Source organism: Pempheris klunzingeri, chromosome 2 (assembly GCF_042242105.1).
Source record: "Pempheris klunzingeri isolate RE-2024b chromosome 2, fPemKlu1.hap1, whole genome shotgun sequence".
NCBI classification, from domain to species: Eukaryota; Metazoa; Chordata; class Actinopteri; order Acropomatiformes; family Pempheridae; genus Pempheris; species Pempheris klunzingeri.
Window position 1 is genome coordinate 17667034 of NC_092013.1, and position 22753 is coordinate 17689786.

Below are 22753 nucleotides of genomic sequence, written 5' to 3' on the forward strand. Positions count from 1 at the left end.
GCTGTTACATCTACTTTATTCACCCTTTACACTCACTGTGATTAGTTTCACTCTGCCAGTCACATAATATTTTGTTGTTGCATATGTTCCACAGTTCTTTACGGAGATGTTTTCTTTCTGTCTCCCCTACAGAGAACCACGCCATGGCATCCCACTCAGCAGTGAGCATTCGGATTCTGGATGTGAATGATAATCCTCCTGAGCTGGCCACACCATACGAAGCCTCTATTTGTGAAGATGCCAAACCAGGACAGGTAAGTTTTTCTTGATTCAAAATAAATTTCATATGTACTTTCAAAGTACAAATTGAATCAGCGCATTCATAAAGTGAAAAAGAAATAAAACTAACTTGTGATTTTCTGTTTGCTGTGCGACAAGGTAGATTTTCCGCTGATTAAGTTACTCTAGCTTCACAGATTACATCATTACACATAAACATCATGACAAAAAAAGATCTGTAACATTACCACAAAGAAACATATCACGTGTGGGTAAGTCAGTTTGCAAGGCAGCAACAAAAGCAGGGCACAGCCCACACAGTATTGAGCACAACACATACACATTATACAAAACTCAAAGCTAATTACTGATGTGAAGGGGAGCTGAAGTGTGCTCAGCTGTGGGTAGTATGCTAACATCAATGATTTTGTCTTGCATTATACACACTAATCACAATAATAATGTAGGAAGTAGATACATTTACATACAAACAATCAATTCGCACAATAATGTAAAAATCATCAATATTTTACATTTTTACTGGCCTCCACACCAAGTAGACAGGGTAGGCCCAAAGTTCTCGATTCTGACGTCTGTCTTCACTGAAAATATTGTTAGATGGAAGAACTGTTTGGATGAATGTCATTGAAGGAGTCTGGTACTGAGAACCAGTATCCTTATTTTCTGTGAGCTCATGTTATTAGGACTAAATTGGTGAGTCACAGATAGCAGCATGTTCTCTAGCTTGCCTTCAAATCAGCTTTTTTCTGCTTCACACACACAGCCTGTGTGTGGCCATTATAAAAAGTGAATGATGCAGAATGTGTTGTACCTTCCTTCCATCTGCATTGTTCTTGATTCAGGCATTAACATGACATTCCCCATGTGTCACATGCACCGCGACGGACTGGAAAGCGATATAGCATTAACATTAAACGTGTGTTGTTTAAAACGTAAAGGCCGTAAACTGGCAAAAGGCTGAACTGCCAGGAAGCAGAGGAGTTTGAAGATAAAATGTCAAGTGTAAAGTAAGGATACAATCTACAATGTACATCAGTATAATAGGTTAACACTGCGGTAGGTGTGTCAGTGCGTCAATACCATGAAGCAATGTATTGTTGTATCTTGAGAGTGGAGATTCCTCTTGACCCTGGTAAATACATACAGCGCTGTGGCCTATCCGTGATAGAATCATCTAAACCATACTTGCAAGTTTTGCTTCAGCAAATGGAAGTTGCACAGGTCATGGCACGGCCTACTTAACTTTGGTAACATTATAAAAGGTGGTTGCATAACCCTCTTATGACACCTGAACAACTTCCATTCAGTGAAAATGGGCTATAGGATTTGGTCAAAAGCTCCCCAAGAACCCAGCAAAAGAACATTGAGAGAAAAATATTTGATCACAGGTATTTCTTTGCTTTACTGATTTTTTTCCCCCACTCACACTCACCAGGCTGTATGTCTTCTCTTTCATAATTGTCTCATTATTTCCATAATTCTGACTTGGATCATTTTCAAAAGAGTATTTTATGTTCATGTTAATGTTTGACATATTCTGTTCTATATCAGCAATGTGGTTGTTTAATCTAAACAGAATAAATTTGGGAATTCACATTTGAAAGGATACCCACTTGATTTCTAAAAGGTCCTCTGCGTTCCATTTAACAGTCTCCACATGAGAGACATCAGTCATCATCCTTTGCATTGTAACAAAAGTTATAGCCGGAGGAGTTTGGCTGTATGCAGGGGTGGTTACCTACACATTTTTTTAATAAACCATGTCGCATATATGCAATACGGCTGTGATAAAAGATTAACATAAATTCCTAAATGGTAAACAGGTGACAAAATTAAACTCAAGAATGACTGTTATGTGCATCATTACTTAATGACCAGTGGGGCCAATGAAACAGTGGGAGTCTGATTGAAAGATCGAGACAAAAGGCAATACCATGGTTATTTCCAATCCAGGATGAGGCCAGGTCTTTTCACTGATCACCGTTAAAAATGGGCAAAGTCATTAGGGTGTTTTATTCTCCTTACATAGTCAACAGGCCCTGGGCTGAGTTAGACCCAATTATCATGTGCAGAGCAAAGGAATAATTAAAAAAGCACGGCTTTAAAGCGGGGCCTCCATGCTGGAAGCTGCATTTACATGTGTAATGAGGCTCAGGCCTCTCCTCCCCTTGATCCACAGACTCTTAACCACTTATAGCCCCCCTGTGCCTCTGCAACGCCGCCCGCCTGCGCCTTTCTAGAACATTGTCTGGTCTGATCTCCCTCACTCCCACCTCGCTCCCTCTCCCATCTGCATGAGCCCACATTAACCTTCAGCTCCTAATCACACAGAGATGATTAGTCTTCCAGCAAAAAGATCATTGCTGGCTCCCAGCATTGTGAAAGAAAGGGCTTTTTAATACTGTCATTAGAGAGAAATGCAGTGAAATATTTCACACTGTAATCATGAACCAAAGAAAGTGATTCAAAAGTACATATAGAAGAATCTATCTATCTATCTATCTATCTATCTATCTATCTATCTATCTATCTATCTATCTATCTATCTATCTATCTATCTATCTATCTATCTATCTATCTATCTATCTATCTATCTGTCTATCTGCCTATCTGTCTGTCTGTCTGTCCATCTGTCTGTCTGTCTGTCTGTCTGCCTGCCTTCCATCCATCCATCCATTCATTTTTTCATACTCTATGTTGGACCAACATTCATTTTTTTCTCCTCACTTTTTGTCTGCTCTCTATAAAGTCTCTCTTTGTGTATTGTTGTGGGGAGCTCTGTCTGAGTCGTCTGCCGAAATTGAATGAAACAGTGTTAGCCTTGGGTCAAAGGCTTTCTAACGCTCATTTTCAGCCTCAGGGGTAACCACTGGGGGGCATGGGGGAAACAATTTTCTCCTCCATGTTATTTTCAGAATAATATAAAAAAAAACAGGTTTCCACTACTTGTTGTCAGTCACTGCATCTTTACCTCTGAAAAATGCAGTGAGCAATGTTAAGAAAATGTTTTGAGTCCAGGGATTTGATGTGTGTGCTGGTGCTGAGAGCTAGTATTTGTAGCATTTTTTTTCTCTCTTATTAATGGTGAGAATAAAGACGTTCTACCGTGTGAGAGAGAGAAGAGAATTAGTAAATCAGTTGACTAATGAATTACTCATATAAGCATCCATATACTTTTCCATTCAAGTGAGACCCATAAACGTTTAGGGAATAACAGGATAAACAAGGCTGAACTAAAAATTTTGCTTTGCAACCAAAAGTCGCCTTAATTCTGCTGAATTTCTCTCTTTCAATAAGTGAAAGGTTGATTCTCAATACTCTAAGAAAATCAGAGATGCTGGCACTCTGCCCTCGTCTAAAACCCTCTGGTCCCTTGAGAGGTAATCAGGTTGTTTGGCAACTGTCCGATCATAGCAATTTGGCCACATCTGATGTTCAAGCCAGCACTTGACCTGTTTTTTTTATTCGTGTCTTGTCAAGAACCACAGACAAGCCATACTTTTAGGAATATCATGAGGTGGACGCTGTATACATGCACCGTAGGTCCAGGGAGCTAACAAGTTGATGTCACGCAGCCTTTATGATGGATTGATGCATATTTTTATATATTTTTACACGCTAGAAGATCCTGATCCTTAATTTTGCCAATATGTTATTATTTATGACCAAAATCACATGAATACATGTGTAGCCATACTTTTGACTTGATGATAAATGCAATAGGAGAAGAAGTGACAGTGTAGGTAGGTTGTGTGTTTTAAAGTTTGTAAGGACTAACTGGACTAACATAAATACATTATTTCATCATAATCAACAGTATATTTGAGTAGTCCACATTAACATCTGTGTAATCATCAGACTTACATACAGGCCTGGTGTGAAACAAATGCGATAGTCAGTGTTGCCAGCCGTGTACAGAATCATATTCATTAGGTGTTTGCTTGGAAACTAATAGTCAAGAATGTCTTATATCATTGTCTTCCTATGAACTAACGTAGGCCCATTCATCTATACAGTAGTAGTGAAAAAGTCCATGCTGAAGACACCGACTACAACTGAAAACAGCATTTTTTTTCTGCTCAGAACCGACAATTTTACAGCCAAACATGAAGATAAAAAAACCCAACGTTCCCCATATTTGTAAGATTTTCTATGGTGTTACAAAATTAATTCAGAGGTCAAAACCAGAGGGTTCTATTGAAGCATGGGGCTGTTGCCTGATATGTTGAAGCACTTTGATGTCTACTGCTTCCCAGGATACACTTATTTATTCAGTAAAATAAGCTGCCAAAGGAGGAGCCTGGAGATATAAGCATCAGCCAACAGATGTTTGCGTGTAAAATGAGTTTCAATTTTGTTTCAGCTCCCCAGAATGTTGTTAATCAATTTTGAAACTTGGACAGGGCAACAACTCTTGGAAATAAGCATAATTATGTAAATTCTTCTTTCACCTGGAATAGTCATCAAACATAAGTGAGCTTTCCCTCTCGCGTACGCCTCTGGACCTCGAGAATGTGCGCTTTGTTCACCTCGTCTGGCCGTTGTTAAACGGAAATCTGAAGTTATAAAGGGTTATTGCTGCTTTATTCAGTGTCTAGTCTGCTTCACCTTCTTTATAGGCTTGCTACACTTATAGAATCAATTAGAGCCGACACAACACCTGCTTATTTTTTTCAATTGAATCAACTGTCAAATTGCTTGGCTCAAGATTCAAAACTTTTCACAGAAGAGTGGTCTTATTAGTTCCATGTTGCCACTGCAAATCAGCCGAAACCCATTTGCAAGGCATCATGAGATCACTTGATTGATAGCAGAACTTGATGCCTAATTCTAATTACAGTAATTTATTTTCCACCTAAATCGTTCAATCGCGCTTGTCAGTGGAATAACAAGGTATATGCTATACTATATATGTGGTGCTTTCTTTGGGCAGTGTATTTTTTCTTTTTTGAGAGAGAGAGAGAGTTTTGTTCCTATTTTCCGATGTGACACTTGTTCTTTGTGTGAAAACACAGGTCAGCAAGTCATGTGGTGTTATTTTGTTCTTTGTGTATGTGTGCGTTCGTGTGTACATATTGTGTTGTCTGGAACAAAAACAGTTTTCACAGTGATGTTGTGGGGACATCTGGGGACAAAAAAAACATGTATCCACGTGTCTGTCTGTCTGTCTGTCCGCCATCCATCCATTTTGTCCATCCACTTCAGCTGAATGGGCTTGGTCTTTTGTCTTCACCGCAAATAGCATTATAAACACAACTCATACATGTCTTTTCCTGCACAGACACGCTACGATGACATGAAGAAGCACGTACACACCCACACACATGTTATATACACACAGCCTTCACTGTCACACTCTTAATATGTCAGATCAACCCACGGTTTACTCGGCTAATGAGCAGCGTTCCATTGTCTCCTGTTGTGTGCTGTGTTATCATCCAGTCTCGTTCATGGAGTGTCAACTCCCTGGCTCAGGTCTAGCTTTCGGTGGAACCACAGAGAAAATCAGATTAACCTAAGCCTTTTAACTGCGGTTGGGTTTGATCCCATTTGAGAGTTGGCAACATAACCTATTTTGTTTGTGTTTAGAGGGAGAGTGCATGCGGAGGGAGGAGGGAGAGCTGGCTGTGAAGTAAATAAAAAAAAATGGGTGACACAGGCTAAGCAGCTTTTGCTTGGGGACACAGTTCAAGCCAGGGCCATGACACAAAGTGTTAAATAGCTTCCCACCTTTTATTTAAGGTATCTTCTAGGGCTCTTATGCAGGCCGATTTTCTGCAATGGAAAGAGAAAGAAAAATAGGGGCTTTACATTAAGATAGAATGAGGCTGTGGACAAAGAGAAAGAGAGGACTGACCAAACATGTCCTTACTGTCAAGATAGAAAAAGAAAAAAAGTGATTTATTTACAAAGGGCTCCTTTGCAAGTTTAATAAACATTAAGGGCTATTTGGACTGTAAAACTTGTAAAATGACATAAGATTTGCTCTCCTTGACGGGAACACAAGCCCTGTGTATACAGCTTTAATCCTCTACTGCTGATGCTGTCATATACTTCAAGTCAACATCAGAGGAAAAATATTACCATATCCTACTGTTTCAGTTATCACAAGTTACTCTGGCTAACAGTGTTATGTAATTCCATAAATGCAAATATATAATTGTCTCGTTTCTAGTGCATTTACATAAACAAAGCCAACAGTGGAGCAATTTACTGCCGTACCGATCACTGTGCTCAACTTACCTCATTTCTAAATGGGCCTTAAAAGGTTTCAAGATGTTATGCAGATTAACAGTAGTGTGGCCATTCAGCCATGTAATGATAAAATAAATAAATATAATAATACATATCTTAGCTTAGTGATGTTACTGTAATTATGGCTCAGAAAATTTATATCCCCTTTTGATTTCTACCATTCTGGATCTATGGTCTGATTTGCCCATTTTCCCAATCTGCTGCACCTCGCTGACTGACACGCGAACACAATCTTTGCCTCTCAGCCCATCCTTCGCCCACCTTGTGGTATTTATCTGACTGAATGCAGAGGGACAGATATCATATAGTGCCATGTGTGCAGAAAAAGGGCTGGGTGGAAAGCCAAATACTAAGTATGGCCCGGGGTAATGGAGGCCTGTCAGCTCTGCCTTGCCGCCTCACAGCTCGCTGGGTGGGTCACTGCGACAGATCACCTCAGCTTGGCCAAGGCATCGCCAACCTCCATCCCTTTGGTGAGTCAGTTTGAAACAGCTAAATGTTAAGCCTGTCGGAAACGCACCACATCACGTACATGTGAGTGCAGCACTTACTCACCTTCTGGACCTACAGAAAGGATACTGAAACAAACACACACAGGAAACATTTGACATACAACAGAAGTGAGTAAAAGAAGAAGAAGAAAACCAACACAGACAAGGAAAAAACCCAGACATACTCACAGTTTTGCCAGACAATATTTCATGAGTAGGAGACTGAGTGAGTCATCTGTTCTACTCACCAAATGCCTCTTCCTTTTGTCTCTCAAATGTTAATCAGACAAACCAGCAGACTAGACAGAATGGATTATTCACTTCTGCCAGCAATATTTTCTTAAATTTACCCTACTTGTGTCTTACAGCAAAGGTCTTTGTGCATTAGATGGACATTTTAACATGTGCCGTTTTGTGTAGCCCAGTGCAGAGTGGTTCTCTGCAACTGGAAATTCATTAGTCTTAAATGACATCTAATCCAAAAGGTCACAAGAGAGGATGACCTGATCAAGATCAATAAGTTAAGGCAAAAACAAGTGTAGCAAGGAATGATCTGGATCTTATGGTTAAATTTAGTTTACTCATCGGTTGACCAAAAACAATGGTGGGTTTACATGGTCCATGTACTTTGGCTTTTCCATCTATACAGGCTACCTACAGTATATGCTACTAATGGAAATTATTACATGGTTTTTATAATGCTTTGTAATTGCTAGTTTGACACCCATCAGATTATGCATTGCGGCTACTGTGATGTGTAAATTTAAAACAAAAAAAATGTTGCTTTCTTGAAAAAGTATATATCATAATCTCATTGCAGCTCTTTTTTCACTGTTTTGTCACTGTGACCCCCCCAAAAAATATAAAAACCCTAATATTGAATTGAAGTTCAGAGCAATGCATTAAGCCATTTTAATGCACCACTGGATACCATGAGGATGCTTTTCACCACCGAAAATAATGTGTTTGGAAAAACAACTCTCATATTGCATTCCAGCTTCAGAGAGGAACCTCTCTCAGGCCATTTGAAGTAGCTAATGTATTTTTTTTAATTTAGTTATTTATTTAGTTATCTATCTATCTATCTATCTATCTATTCATGCTGTGAATCAGAAAGCCGCCTCCCTCCGCCAACCTTGACCTTTCAGACACCTCCAGTGTAGATGGAATATACTTTTGGGAAAGTCTCCCCTTCTAGCTTTCCAGAGATGCAAGAGATTTAAGGGGGTCAGGAAAGGGGACTGCTAGATATAAATCTAATTAGGTGATTGTGCTTGAGGGAGCTTCACTAGCTGCTCGATAAACTCCCACACGCTCGCTCTCCTCCACTCATTTCTCTCTCTCACTTCACTCACTCCTGCCCTCCCTCAGCAGTTTGCTCTCACCCCAAGCTGCCGCCTGAGAGTCCCCCCGCTGAGGGCACAGTCACAGGACGCATATCATGGCTCACTTACTACATTTTCAGTGCTGTTCATATTCCTTCAAAGAAACAAGCAGATCCATTCCATGGCTGAGAATAAAGCCTTTTCTTTAAGTATCTTGTCTTTGCTCATTATTCTTCTACCTTCAGACTGAAATAAACCTGAAACAGCTTCAAAGACTGATGAGAAGACCAGGCCTGATTTTGGCATACAACATCTCAGTTGTATTTTTCATAGATAACTGTAGACTGACTGGATGCGCTGAGGTCTTTGTTTCAGCTCAGCGTTTCTTCATTTATGTGTGAGAACAAACACTCATGTAAAGAAGTCAGATGCAATTCAAAACAGATGACTCCTGCATAAGAATTAACACATTTCTCTGATAAAGTTGTTATCATCTTTGCAGTTTGTTTAACCAATGCACTTTCAGTTAAACTGAAAAGTATATTTGTTGTTTGTTGTCATTGTTTGCTGTTGGTTTGTATTCGGCTGTATTTCTTTAAAAGCTGTCTAACCGTCCAACAACCTGACACCATGTAATCTAATGTTGTTGAATCGTGTGAGTGTATTGTGTAAAACCGATTCAACTTAACTTAAACAATAAGACATCTGAGTAGATGTAGTCATGCGGCAGATTTTGCTACCCTGTCTTGTCTTGGTCATAACGTTCAGAGCCAAAGCTAGAGGTGCTGTGATGTGACGCACTCGCCATCGTCTTCTGACACCCATCACACACACTGGCGCACCGTGCAGACATACAGTAGGGAGTGAAAGAATTGTAGAAATCGTACACAGGATGTGCAAATAGGAGTAGACAATGTGATAAAATTGCTACTTTTCTGAAGCACTGCTGCACCTTGATACTGGGGAACAGGTTGTATCCTGACCCATCCGTGTGCTGGTGTATATGCTTCTTAACCCGTAGCCGAGGGGGTTTATTTGCCTAACTTTAAATATAATGTGCCTTGTTAATGTGTTGCGGTTATTCAATATAGTATAAACATCTAGGCATACCATCATTAACCTATCCTATTCAAATATCCAATTACTCACTCTAAAAAGCAATAAAAGCTTTTACAAACTATCACAATCTGCCCCATGGGTACGATTTGAGATGACATGTACTGATGTTTTGTTCTTCTCTCTTAATCACCTATGTAGGAATACGGGCAGTTTCATTTCCACGTGTCTCTATGTGTTTCTCGAATGCAGATTTTGCAGCATGCTAAGGAAGAAGCGTGTGATTTACCCTGAAATCACGCCATAGCATTTTGTAATTATAAAGTAAGCCATATAATCCCAGCTTCCCTGAGCTGTGGGTATGACTAAGCCTGTTCTGTGTCTGTGATGCAACGTCAATACTGAGGAGCTGTTTATTGTGAAGGTACAATTGTGGCCCCGGAAGTGTACTCGGCAGTAGCTTAGTCACAGCGATGCAAAGCCACTGCTCAGGCTCATAATTCAGAGTTGTGTGCAGTGCTACGAGGCTGTCTGACACACACTTAAAAAAATCACACAATAAAGAAGATGTCTTTATGTGCGAGAAAGATGCGGAGTATATCTACAGTATTATTGTTTGAATAATCAATTTGCAGGTGGATGATAAATGAGGGACACATTTTTCTGGAAAGGACAAGAATGAGAGGGAGATACCTCGGAGAAGATAAATGCAAAGGACAAAGAATCAGAGGAAAAGCAAATCACAGTGATGAATAGAGAGAGCAAGCTGAAGAGACAGAGAGGTGGTGGAGAAAAGATAGACAGAATAAAGGTTGCGTCCAATAAATAAGGCTGTGTTTAACATTTTACAAGTATCCTGCGCCTTGAAGAGGAGACCACTACACTGCAACAGTTGAGTAATGGTTTGATAAATTTCTCCCGATTTTTATCTGATACCATAAGCTTTTGTGAGATCAGACAAAGGAATTACAGCCATCGAACATCCTGCTTTAATCATTCTGAGAAATGCCTCACTTAATAGTGGGTCTGTTGGTTGTTTGTCATGTGTGTCACTGCTGATTTGAACAGTGCCTCTGAGCAGTGCACCTGTGTATGCTTGTGTCTATGTCTGTGTGTAATGTGGGACGCATAGTTGGTGGGTGGGGCGGGGTCAATAAGGTGGGGTTGGGGGACTTCACCCTTGTCTTCCTTAATATAACAATAAAAGGAAAAAAAAAATTACTGGGACATTATATAAGTAGAAAGGAGGATTAGTATTTCTCAGAGTTCAAGTCAAAATTAATTTGTGGGTCCTCTTGCAAGGTTCTACAAAAGTGGAAACGAGTGGTGGATGCTAGAAAGATTTCCTCTGTCAGTCTCCTTTCTTAACTATTCACTATTTACATAATGGAGAAATATGTGTACGAGCCTCCTGCTACACTTCACTGTATTCTGATTCCTCCTCACGCAACTCTTTGACGAGTGTTGGTCAAGTATTTTAGAATTGTTTGCATTCAAGGGGACGGGCTTTCATCAAAAAAAAAAAGCTTTGTGCAGAATAAAAACAGGCAAGTGAGAACAGCTGATTGCGTTCGCAGTAGGAGGAATGTTAAAGAATGGCACAGGAGTAGGATGAACAAATACCTGACCATAACTTAAAGAAACTGAGCTTCCATAAAGTCAGTGGCAGCGCTCATCTTTTTCTGTAAACCAGGATAAAAACAGCCGTCGTGTTACTGACAAAGTGACATTTGCCATCTGTGCTTTCAGTCTTCTGCATTCTGTGATAGACAACGGCAGCAGATGCATGCTTGTTAAAACTTCAGTTTTAAAATGCATTTCAATGCTGTGTGCTGTTATTGATTAAGTAAAAAAAAAAAAAAAGCTTTTCCTCATAATTCAAAATTGACTTTAAAGGAATAGTTTGACATTTTGGGAAATATGTCAGATTAGATCAGAAGATCGTCTGTTATATCTGTCCACTGACATTAACATGTTGTAATAGTCTGATGGATAACTTCCTGTAAAATGGCAAATTCAGGTTTTTACACTCATTACTCAAATTCATTACAGAGTACAATTCTGATTGCATTACATAGCTTTAGGACAATTATTTGACCGGTTTTGTCAGGGTTCTGCGTGTGTCTCTCTTGCCAAAAAATTGCCATGACTCACTTATTTCAAGAGTAGGCAGCCTCAGCCGAAAGAGGAAAACCATTTCACTTCCTTTGCAGCATGGACGCTTCACATTGTACATGAAATACCACTCACGCAAGTACAGATATTACTACCACATGGCTTTAGGTGTGCAACACCAGCTCTTACAAGAACGTGAAGAAACTCCAAAAAAATCACATCATACCCCCTAGTATATTATCAAAGGAATAGATCCATTATTTAAGCTAAAAAAAAAAAAAAAAGAGGCAAAATTTCAACACTTCATGCTAAAATATTCTCAGGCAAAATATAGATATATTTTTCTTGCACATGGAATAGAAATACAATAGCATTCATTAGCTCAAGGCTGATTATGGAATGTACTATTGGACACACATTTTTACATATATGTGTAAGTATGAGTATGAGTATGACTTCTTTAAACCATTAAACCATCATTGCATCATTGGACTTCCATTCCTGGGTGGTTTACACAGTTGTAAGACACTGTAAATAAAATGTAGCATAATACCACAAGTTTGAATTTGAATTCTACCAGGAGACATTTTAGCCAAAACGTCTATTAGCTTGGCTTGTCATGCTGCTCTGCTGTTGGTCTGCTATCTTTTTACCCCCCTATGTAGAGAATTTTGACATTCATTATATTGCAGCACATGTTGTCTGCAACTTCTATGCTTTATTGTATTCAGTTGTATTGAAGACTAGATTTTTGTTTTTGTTTTTTAGTGAGGGGTGTGCAGTAAACAATGGTGAAGGGAATCAAAATAACAAGAAATATGCGGACTCATACTTAGTGTGACACCATAGGAGGAAACAGAGCCGACAGATGCTATGTGAAAATAATTTTTTTTTCAGCTTGGGGTTTGACGCCGTCCACAGATTAATAGGATGAGAGGAGGATGAATTGTCACTGAGAGGCCTGTGTTAAGGTGAAAGGATCTCCAGGGGCTGTTTGATGTCTGCTCAGCTCACCGTGAATCCTATCTCACCTTATTGTGTCCACACAGAGTTCTCAAAATTGGATCACAGTTGAGTTTTATCTTAGAGTGTGGATCACTATTATTGCATTGCACAGAAAGACTACATCCCTGTGCAGTCTGTCTGTCTGTCTTCCTTTCTGTTCCTCACATTTGCATTTTGACTTTGCTCCGTCAGAATATCTCTGTCCTTCTGTTTGAAAAAAGCTTTTTAGTTAGTCATTTTATGATGGTTTAGCATTTCTAACATTAAGACTTCTTCTCTGAAGAAAGACGTTTATACCTCTTTGTGACTGTTGCCCCTTTGAACTGCTCTTTCATAGGCAGAATTCTGAGTCAGTTGCATCCCTGTATATTCGCTTCACCTTAACCTCTCCCTCATGAAAGAGCCATTTGAAGCATAAAGTATACAATGCTTTTCCTACTCTTTTTTTGTGTTCTCATTGATCTGAGTAGATCTCTAACCTCTGTTTCTTTTCTTTCTCGTCCTTTTATGTCATCTTGGCTGCGGCGTCTCTCTCCTTAGCTGATTCACACCATCAGCGTGGTGGATAGAGACGAGCCACAATCTGGACATCGCTTCTACTTCACCTTGGCCCCAGAAGCCTCCAGCAATCACTTCACCCTCTGGGATGTCAAAGGTGAGAGGGCAAAGGCCTTACTGTATATTGAAGTTGTGGATGAAGTAGCATATTTGAGAAGCTATCCCGATGATATTACGAGCACAATTTTATTTTCGGGTTCTAATTACCGTCACCAGGAGTCTATAAAATCGGTTGTTATTTTTTGTGTTTGTGGGTGTGTGCATTTTAAATGTGCACACCAGCAGTGTTCAAGATCGTAATGAAGCTCATAAAGATTGAAGCGTTTAAGATGATCTCACTGTTTCTCAGCCTGATTGGCAATGGGAGAGTTTGGCAAAATGCTTGAGGGCATTCTGCAAATCTAGACCTTAAGGCAATATTGAGTTGGCTTAAAAGACTGCAGCTCCAAAAAGTAGATAAAATACTCCCCAATAATTTCTCAGTTAATTAATTTAGTTGCCAGCTAGTTTACGTTTTTAGAATAAGACAATTCATAGAGTACGCTATCAGAATGTTTTGCAATGGCAAAGGGAAAACAAAATAGTGCATTTTTTCTGTGACTTCACTTGATTATCAGGCAGATTTTTAAAAAATTATTTTTGGATAAACACCACCTGGCACCTGGTTCTGGTCCTCTAAGCACAGTAATATCATTAGAAAGTATTACACGCCACTACATGTCTGACGCTCTGTACTTGTGAATATGTTTCCAGCTGCAGCTGCTAAGCTTTTTTTTCCCCATAATAATAGGATTTTACATGAATGTCGTTATTTTTGAAATATTACTTTTTCAACACTTTAACACAGAGTATTTACTTTATTCCTCTTCCATACAAGGTCAAGCAGCTTACACAATCTGCTCAAGTGTCATCATTAAAATTGCATTCCATAAAAACACAACATTCATGCATATCTCCACAATGTAAGGAATCATTAAAATCACCGTGTCCTCCAGTGATGATTCTGCTTTGTCGGGAAGATGAGTTTTTTTTCATGCTTGTCTGTGTTTTTGCAAACGCGCGTGCAGATCCCTCGTTTAGAGATGTGTACCTAAGTGAATGTGACATCTGGCTAAATCAAGATTGATCTGACACCAGGAAAATGTCAGGGGAGCAGCCCGAGCTAGGGAAATGCCACGGTGTGAAGGCAGTGAGGTCTGCTGTGGTCCCGCTCACATGCATGTGTATGGATACACACGTACTACAGGCCTTGTGTAACATTCATGCACATACACATACTGTACACACACACACACACACACACACGTGCACTGGCGTGCAGGAACTAGTATGGCAGAAGTAAACAATACACACATGTGCATACATATACACCCCGTAACATCAGTGTCTTCTTTTCTTTGTTACGTGTTTTTGTCTCTTTGTGATTGTTTGTGTACTTAGGTGTATATAGCTGTGTGTAGGTGAGAGTGAAGGATGATTAATAATGTATTGACAATATATTCAAGCTTAGATGTAAATGTTACACTTCCTGCCCCATTTCCCCAACACACACACACACACACACACACATTTGTTTAAATATAGATGTATTTACAAACACAAACACTGCTGCAGACCCTGTACTGTATATATTTTGTTGAAAGACAAACAAAACCCCACAGAGACTTTTTATCCTCCCACCCCTCTTTTTTTCTGACTCTGGTGTCTCTTTTCATGGACACATTTGTCAACCTGTCACTTTCAATCTGTCACTTCTTCTTTTCCCCATCATGGCCTCACATCACGTTTTGTCTCCAAGCCTTGACACACAATGATGAAAAGGCAGTTTTTTCACATGTTGCTAAACTCTTTTAAGTCGTTGCAGGCAGTCTGTAGAACAAAACTTCATCTTTGCTAAATACACTTTGCTGTTACATGACAAACTGCCATCATTTTACAAGACAAATGTCCCACATAGAGCATTTCAAATGATCCAGAGCTGAAGAAAAAAAAATAAAATCCCCATTTCAGTGGATTACTTTCTTTGCGAAAGTTCTTGTATTCTCTTTTCATTTCAGAATAGGAAATCGATTGAGATGAAGGTGCATGCATTGTACACGAACCTCTCCATTGTTCACTCCAAAAAGGAACTATGATAGAAGGAATTGCCAAAACAGAGGAATTGACACCAAACTGTCAGACAGTTTTTTTCTGTTCGTTTTGAAAGAAATGATAGATTTACTTTATTTCTTTTGTTTTTAAATTACAAATGAATTACAGCTTATCTAGTTATACTCGTATCATGTAGACTCTTAGTCAAAACACAAACTCAAAAAACAGATTTTGTTGTACAGTTTGTACAGTACGATGTGTTCTCGGGTTCATGTCGATACACATATGGGTTCATTTGGACTTCCAATGAGGAAAGAACAACAATTACACTACTTTTACCACTTTAAGATGAACATACCAGTCTGGGAGGTCAACTTCATCGGTTTTTGATTCAGAACTATACGAGATGCCTCAGTCTGTATCCATTCATATGTCTTGAAGAGAATCATTATCTATCACAGAGAGCTGTGGAAGAGAATTCCTGTGTAAAAGTCAAAAGGACAAACGTAGCGGGCGTAGCGTTCCCGTATATAAACAGTAATATGAAGATTGTTCTACATGTGCCAGAGGAGCTCCAGGGCGACGCGGATAACGGTGATATATGTTCTGGGAGATGGATTGCTCGGTATCCGCTGTGCAAGTCTACCCACAAAGCTTCTCTGACTCTATTTGTCAAAGCCTCCTCCTGTATTCTGTGTTACATTTATCTATGTCTCTGGGAGAGGGCTCATATATACACCGGCGAAGTTTAATTTCAAACAGTGGCTCTCTTGCTCATTTTCTCTCTTGTTTTTTTTTGCTTTAAAAAAAAAACGCATGATAAATGTTAATAGAACAAAAGCAGATCGCCAGTGAAATCATTCAACCCTGAGTTAAATTTGACAATTCGCCTTACACCCTTCGGAGTCCTTGAACTATGCATTATGCCACATGATTTATTCAGTCTTTGTATAACTAGGATGCTGCTGATGGCAACCATCTCACATTGTCATGGGTCAAGTCTTGAAAACTATGATTTGTCCTGACATTTTACACTTTTTCTACTTTTTCCATCAGTGTAGTCTTGAATTCAAAGGAGGGAAAACAACAAGGGGGCTTTGTTCTACAAATATTAAGTCGCTCATGTGTAATTCTCTGCTTCACCTCGTCTTTCTGACCCCACCCCCCCCACCCCCGACACCCTCACACCACCCACCCAGACAACACAGCTGGCATACGGACCCAGCGGTCAGGCTTTAACCGCCATGAGCAGAATGTGTACCTCCTGCCTATCCTGGTGGTTGACAGCGGGCCCCCCTCCCTCAGCTCCACAGGCACCCTCACCATTCACGTCTGTGGCTGTGACACAGGTGAGTGCTACAGTAGGAGCTGCACCATTACTAGCATTATCATCACTGTCACCTTCTACATCAGCAGCAGCACTGCTAAAAGGTCATCTGCATGCCGTTGTTTTGGTCAGCAAACAGTTCTTATTAGCTTATGTTTGTGGAAAACAAAATAACACGAGGCAACAAATCTGCAGACAAATGGGCCTCAACTTTGATTTTAACTGGGGGAAAAAACAGCTATTCTCTTGATAAAACAGTGCTTAATCCTTAACTGGTGTTGGATCTGTACAGTAAATGCCAGTTTTTTCTTTTTCAACACAGAGGGAGCCATCCAGTCCTGCAATGCCACAGCCTATGTGAGTGCTGCCCTCAGCCCTGGGGCACTCATAGCACTATTGGTCTGCATGCTCATCCTCATAGGTAAGCACATGGATGTACTCATGTATGTACGAATGGATGGATGTGTGAGGAGATAAATGGATGGATGTACAGTATGATGGATAGCTACGTGTATGGACGGATAACCACAATTCATTAGTATTGCTTTTCTGGGGTGATTGCTGAGTTCAACGACTCCAGCAGGACCACCAGGAGCATTACATTCAATAGTGGGATGTACTTGTAAAAAGGCAAGACTGAGGGTCGCAGCTGAAAAAAGCTAAAGAAACGACCACATGTTCTAAAATCATGCAACCAAGCATGTGTCCTTTTAATGGATTGACCACTTTTAGAAATGATCTATATTTCATGAATGAAACTGCACGTGCAGTGGCAGAAAAACCAACTCGAATGACATAAAAACGAGATCAATTTTTCATCTTTCTTTCATTAGCGGCTTTCCTGCTGGACGTGCTATCGCCGCTTTTATGAGGAGAAAGCTTTTGTTTAAAGAGGAGCGCAGATGTTGCCTGAGTTTATCAATGATAGCAAGCCACTTTGATCCCTAAAACACAGACGGAGATGGAATGAATGGGAGTTAAGTGGAGGGGGGGGGTTAGAGAGAGCAAAGAGGCAAAGAGGCAAAAGAGCTGCCTCAGCACTTGTATACCTCTGGAACAGCACGCTTTAAATAGACGAGGCTTTCCAGACATTCTCTGATTTTTGTACACAGACACGTACACACATGCACGTAGTAACATATACTGGCATACACACGCTCACCCTCTCAGAGAGCGGAGAGGTTTAGTATTGTCATATCTGAAAATTTTATGAGTTAGCTTCTTGCTCTTCCCCCGCTGTACACTTTAGCATCCCACTCCTCAGTGACAGAAACACTGTGAAACACTGCTGCAGTGTTCTGTCCCCCGTTCTCACGCCTATACATGTTTAACCTCATGCAGGCCGTGAATGATGGATGATGATGACACCAGGCAGCTCTAACTGTAACTAACATTGCTATCTATTTCTTTTAAGAGCTTTTCTAATGAGAGATGTTAAAACTCAGCCTCCATTAAACAGACCATCTACTGAAGTGAACTTCAAAAGCAGACCATCATTTATTCATCGTGGTTTTAAAAGCCTCAACAAAAATGTTATGTACAAATCTGAGGCAACCTCTGCTGGCTATAAAAAAAACGTGTTAGCAGGTTTCGGTGTTCTGGGTTAGATGACATCCCCTCAAAGGCTTGAGTTGCAAACAACTTTCTGGCCTTGTGGAAAGCTGTGCAGAAAAACTACTTACTACACTGTATGCGATACTGTGATTGCCCTTCACTGCAGACACTGTGATTTGGATGAAAACATACTGTGATGCTTTAACTATTTAACTAATTATTTCATGTTCCGTGCCATTTTGATTCCATTAATGAAATGATTCCAAATGTGTCAGTGATGCTAATCGGTGTCACTTTGAGTGACTGATACTGATTGGTAGAAAATGGACTCAGCATGCCTCATCAAAGCACTGAAAGACAGGCGAAGTCGGAGCATCCGGCTTCTGACAGTCATCATGTGGACAGTAAAATCTCAGGGCTGCAGGGGTCTGGGATCAGGGGGATGAACGGTGGTTTCACAGCTATCTTGTGGTGTGAATAAGATACAGGAGCGAGGCATGTGGCAGCAAGCTTATCGACTGCACAGCGCCCGACGCTATCTTGTTCCTGCCTTGCTTACCACACACACACACACACACACACACACATAAACACACACAGACTCACAGACATGCACACACACACACAAATTTAATGTGTATCTGCTCGTGCATGCTAAGCACACATCCGCACACTTAGACAAGCCACTCCCATCTTTTAACTGCAATGCAATCCGTTCTCTCTACGCCCCATTACTGTGTTCACCTTGTCTCTTCACACGCAAGCACACACACACACACACACACACACACACAGCATCTACCTAACCAGCCAGGACTCCCTCTCTCCAGAGGCTGGACCACCTCTATTACATCAATTGTTAGATGATGAGAAAAATGAAAACAAATTTCTGCCTAATTACCTTACAAATAAACAGTCCCTCCATCAGTTCATTTATAGGCCTGATGTGATGAATCCATTCCACTGCGTCGCAGCATCTGCATGCATCCATTCCAATTACCTCCCATCTGCTTGTGATGAACTCCTGGGTGGGGGCAACCAGCGCAGCCCAAGGGTAAATTAACCGTCTTGTCAGGAACGCTTATCGCAACATCTGTACACATGGGGACCGGCTTTGTATGTATAGGAGGCAGCTACACACAGGTACATATGCTTCCTACAAAGCTAAATTCTGTACATGGTGTTGTAACAACATTGCCCGAGGTGTGCCACTCTCCAAATTAAATAGGTTTTCAATAGCTTATAGTTCAAGCATCTCTTTACCCAATAGGCAGTGACACTTGCATGTTATCAGTGATGAAGTCTCAAGTGAATATATCTGAGAGTGTGAACTGCCATCTATTGTCACATACACGTTCAGCACTATTTACTTGAGAAGAAGCTGATAGGCACATATGAGGGAGTTCATAACATCAAGTTTTCTACCTCCTATTACTCTCCTCATTAGTGTGAATTTAGAGTAATTGTCTTAGCGCTTGTTTAATATGCATGGCAGTGTGCGCCTCAATTTACCACAAACCATGACTGTTTCCTCAACCCCGTGGCAATTAATTCGCCCCATTCATGGAGGAGAAGAATAAACACAATGGTTACAGACACAGCTTTCCCAATAGAGCCGAGCAAACAATGTAAGAGGAGAACTAATGTACATTATCAGTCAGAGATACTGCATAAAATCCCCATTCAAGATCAGCAAGGCTCTTTAGGCTGGCACAGCTCTTTAGGCAAGGAACACACTGGGCGTTTGCAGTCCACAAGTTATTTTTAGGCCATTTGCACCAAATGAAGACTATTACTGGGAGCAGCAACAAGTCATTTGTACAGATTATATGCTTGAAACCAATGTTTGGTTCTGAGCTCAGGGGAAAGAAAAGAGTAGTGGAGGGAAATGAAAGCAAAGGTGAACCATGATATTTTCAAGTCACATCCTGACTTCCAAGGTCACTTTGAAAGAATGCATTTGTCCATGGTTTTTTTCATGCATACTAATATATGTGCTTTAAGGTGTGAATTTCGTGAACACAGCACATTAAGTCTTGACATTGATCTAGTTGTGACTGTGAAACGATGTGGGCATATCTCATTTTCACAATGTATGGATGGATGTTCTGGTGGGTTTAGAGCATCAAACATTCCCAGCAACATCCCAGACAGCACGGGTCCCTTTGTAATTGATAGTCTTTTTATCTCTGTGAGCTTGTAGGCATTTGTTTTAGGCTATCTTTTTTCAGAAGATGCATAGTGCCTACTGGTTAATGATCTTTCAAAATGCCCCTTCACTGGCATCCCTTTAGAGTAGGTGCTCATTGTGCCTGTTAAAGAAAAATGGTTTCACTGGGAACACTGTTAGTCTATAATTGACTGGCCACAGGAAACGTGTGCTGCTGCCAATCAAAACTCAAAACTATTTAAAAGAAACATTTTCAAGCCTTCATCCGAGTAATATGTACTTTTTTAATTACATAAATTAATTGATAATGAGCCCGATATTTTTCACCAGAATGTATCATTTCGCACCATGTGGGACAATTAGCCACAAATGCCCACTCATAATGTTTTTTATTTATTTATTTATTTGTTGGTTGCCTTAGTAAATTGTTGTAGTTGTGCAGGCTAACTGGTGCATGTGTGCCTGTAGAATAACACCCTTCCTGTTGTCTTTTTGATTTAATAAATAGATGTGTGCATCATTTTAGTTGCAAAATATTATAATTAGTGTTTTGATATTTGCTTTATGTTTGTATTTGAGAGTATTATGCCACGTACTATACATCAGTCCCGGTCCACATTCTCAGTAGTTAGCTGATCAAAAAAAGGCTTGATTGCTGTTTATCCATAAGACTATTGTAAATTGAGCTGTTCATTATCTTTCTCATACTCCCCAGTGTGCATAATTCATTCATAACTTCCTGCAATATGTTTTTATCTGCACTGAAAATGGCATTTGATTTTGCTGCAAGTCTGAGACAAATCTTGTGGCAGTTTCAGAGGGAAAAGGGCAGCCCAGAGAATGATGTGATGGAGTCTGGGTGTTTGTCTGAGCTAAGTGAGACTTGTCTAATCACAAATGTAGGCACTAATTAAAATAACTAAGTGGAAAATTAAAGCCTTATTGATTTATCTGTGCATACAACCTTTGTTTTCCTCTCATTTCATTAGTCCATAACGTAATCCATCTCTGTGTTTTCCCTGTTTTAATCCAGGCTTCATTTCCAAGGCATTTCTTTCTCTGTGTGGTTTGAAGAAGTGATGGAACCACAAAATCTTTGTTTCATTCAACTTGGATGAGTATTGATATACAGATTGGTCTCCATTAAGCCTTTTAAATCATATTTCTGGGCAAGGCAATCGGGATTGTAAAAAATCAATGCTCATGCATTTGAAATGTAAAACTTGATAATATATTATCTTCCCCCTGCTGTGCCTTTGTCCTGAAAGGTGAAATCAAAGTTACAATGGGGGCACTTAGTAACTTTACTATGGAAAGTACTTGGAAATCCATCATGCAAAGTGCATGGATACTGTGCACCACTATACACACTTGTTCGCACTTGTACTGTGTCATTATTTTCTTTCATACAGTTGTTTTCTTTAGTAATGAATGTCCTGAATCTGGGTTTAGTTTGTCATTATTCTTAGCCTGATGGAAAAGAATTCCATTTTTGCACACAAGCTTTTTAAACTCAGTCTGACAACGTTTAATCCACATCTACTGTGCAGCATGAGATTTAAAGCCACAGATTTCAAAACGCTTGCTGAAATGGAAGTTTCTAAAATCCCCCCCTGGCTTTAATCTCACTGATCTGACAAATTCATATTTAACCTCTACGTTGTGGGGTGCCAAAACACTTAAAAATATCAAGGTTTTCTTCGTACATTTTTTCAATTAATCTGCACATATCTGACCATTGATATTGAATTACAATCTTGGACTTTCTTTCTCTGTCTTGTTCTGTCTCCCTCTCCATCAGTCCTTGTCTTGCTGATCCTGACCCTGAAACGCCACAGGAAGGGCCAGAGGATGGCAGAGGATGAGGAGGACATGAGGGATAACGTCATCAAGTACAATGACGAAGGTGGAGGGGAGCAGGACACTCAGGCATACGACATGAGCGCCCTGAGGAACCTGTATGACTTCCCAGAGGCCAAAAGCTGTGACTCTGGCGCGGACATCCGCTCACTTCCACAGTGGATACAGGCTAACCGGGTCGGTGGGGGAGCGGAGGGAGCTGCGGCAGCAACCGCAGACTTCTCCCTATTCAAAGGTTACATCCGAAAGAAGGTGGAACAGGCTGATGCTGACCTGTCAGTGCCACCGTATGACTCCTTCCAGACGTATGCCTTTGAGGGGACCAGTTCACCAGCGCTTTCACTCAGCTCTATCCACACGTTGTCCACCACCTCAGAGCAGGATTTCTCCTACCTCAGCGACTGGGGACCACGTTTCAGGCAACTGGCGGGCTACTACGCTCCAGGAAACCCTGAGGAAGAAGGGTCCTAGCACAGCTTCTTCTCTGCAGAGAGACATTTAATCTCCTGCTTCCTCTTCTTCTTCTTCTCTGCCTCCTCTTCTCACCCTCTGGCACTCAATTGAGATCATCAGAGCCAGCACTGTGTATTCCCTAAAGACGCCTCTTTATCTTTTTGAAAGAAAAATCAGTGTTGAACTTTGAACTCAAGTTTTTTAGACTCTTTGGTTTTTGTGAGAGTTTTTGGACATCAGCATGAAAGCTCTG

At 40.4% G+C, this 22753-nt stretch overlaps 1 protein-coding gene across 1 annotated transcript in view; it reads left to right on the plus strand.

Annotated features, from left to right (window-relative positions):
* Nucleotides 1-22518, plus strand: part of LOC139209338 (cadherin-22) — a 65460-nt gene extending 42942 nt beyond the window's left edge. Inside the window, exons 8-12 of the mRNA XM_070838991.1 lie at nt 133-254; nt 13028-13142; nt 16336-16485; nt 16786-16884; nt 21989-22518. Coding sequence (XP_070695092.1) covers nt 133-254; nt 13028-13142; nt 16336-16485; nt 16786-16884; nt 21989-22518 — 1016 coding nt within the window. The remainder of the gene's footprint in view (nt 1-132; nt 255-13027; nt 13143-16335; nt 16486-16785; nt 16885-21988) is intronic.
* Nucleotides 22519-22753: the final 235 nt, after the last annotated feature.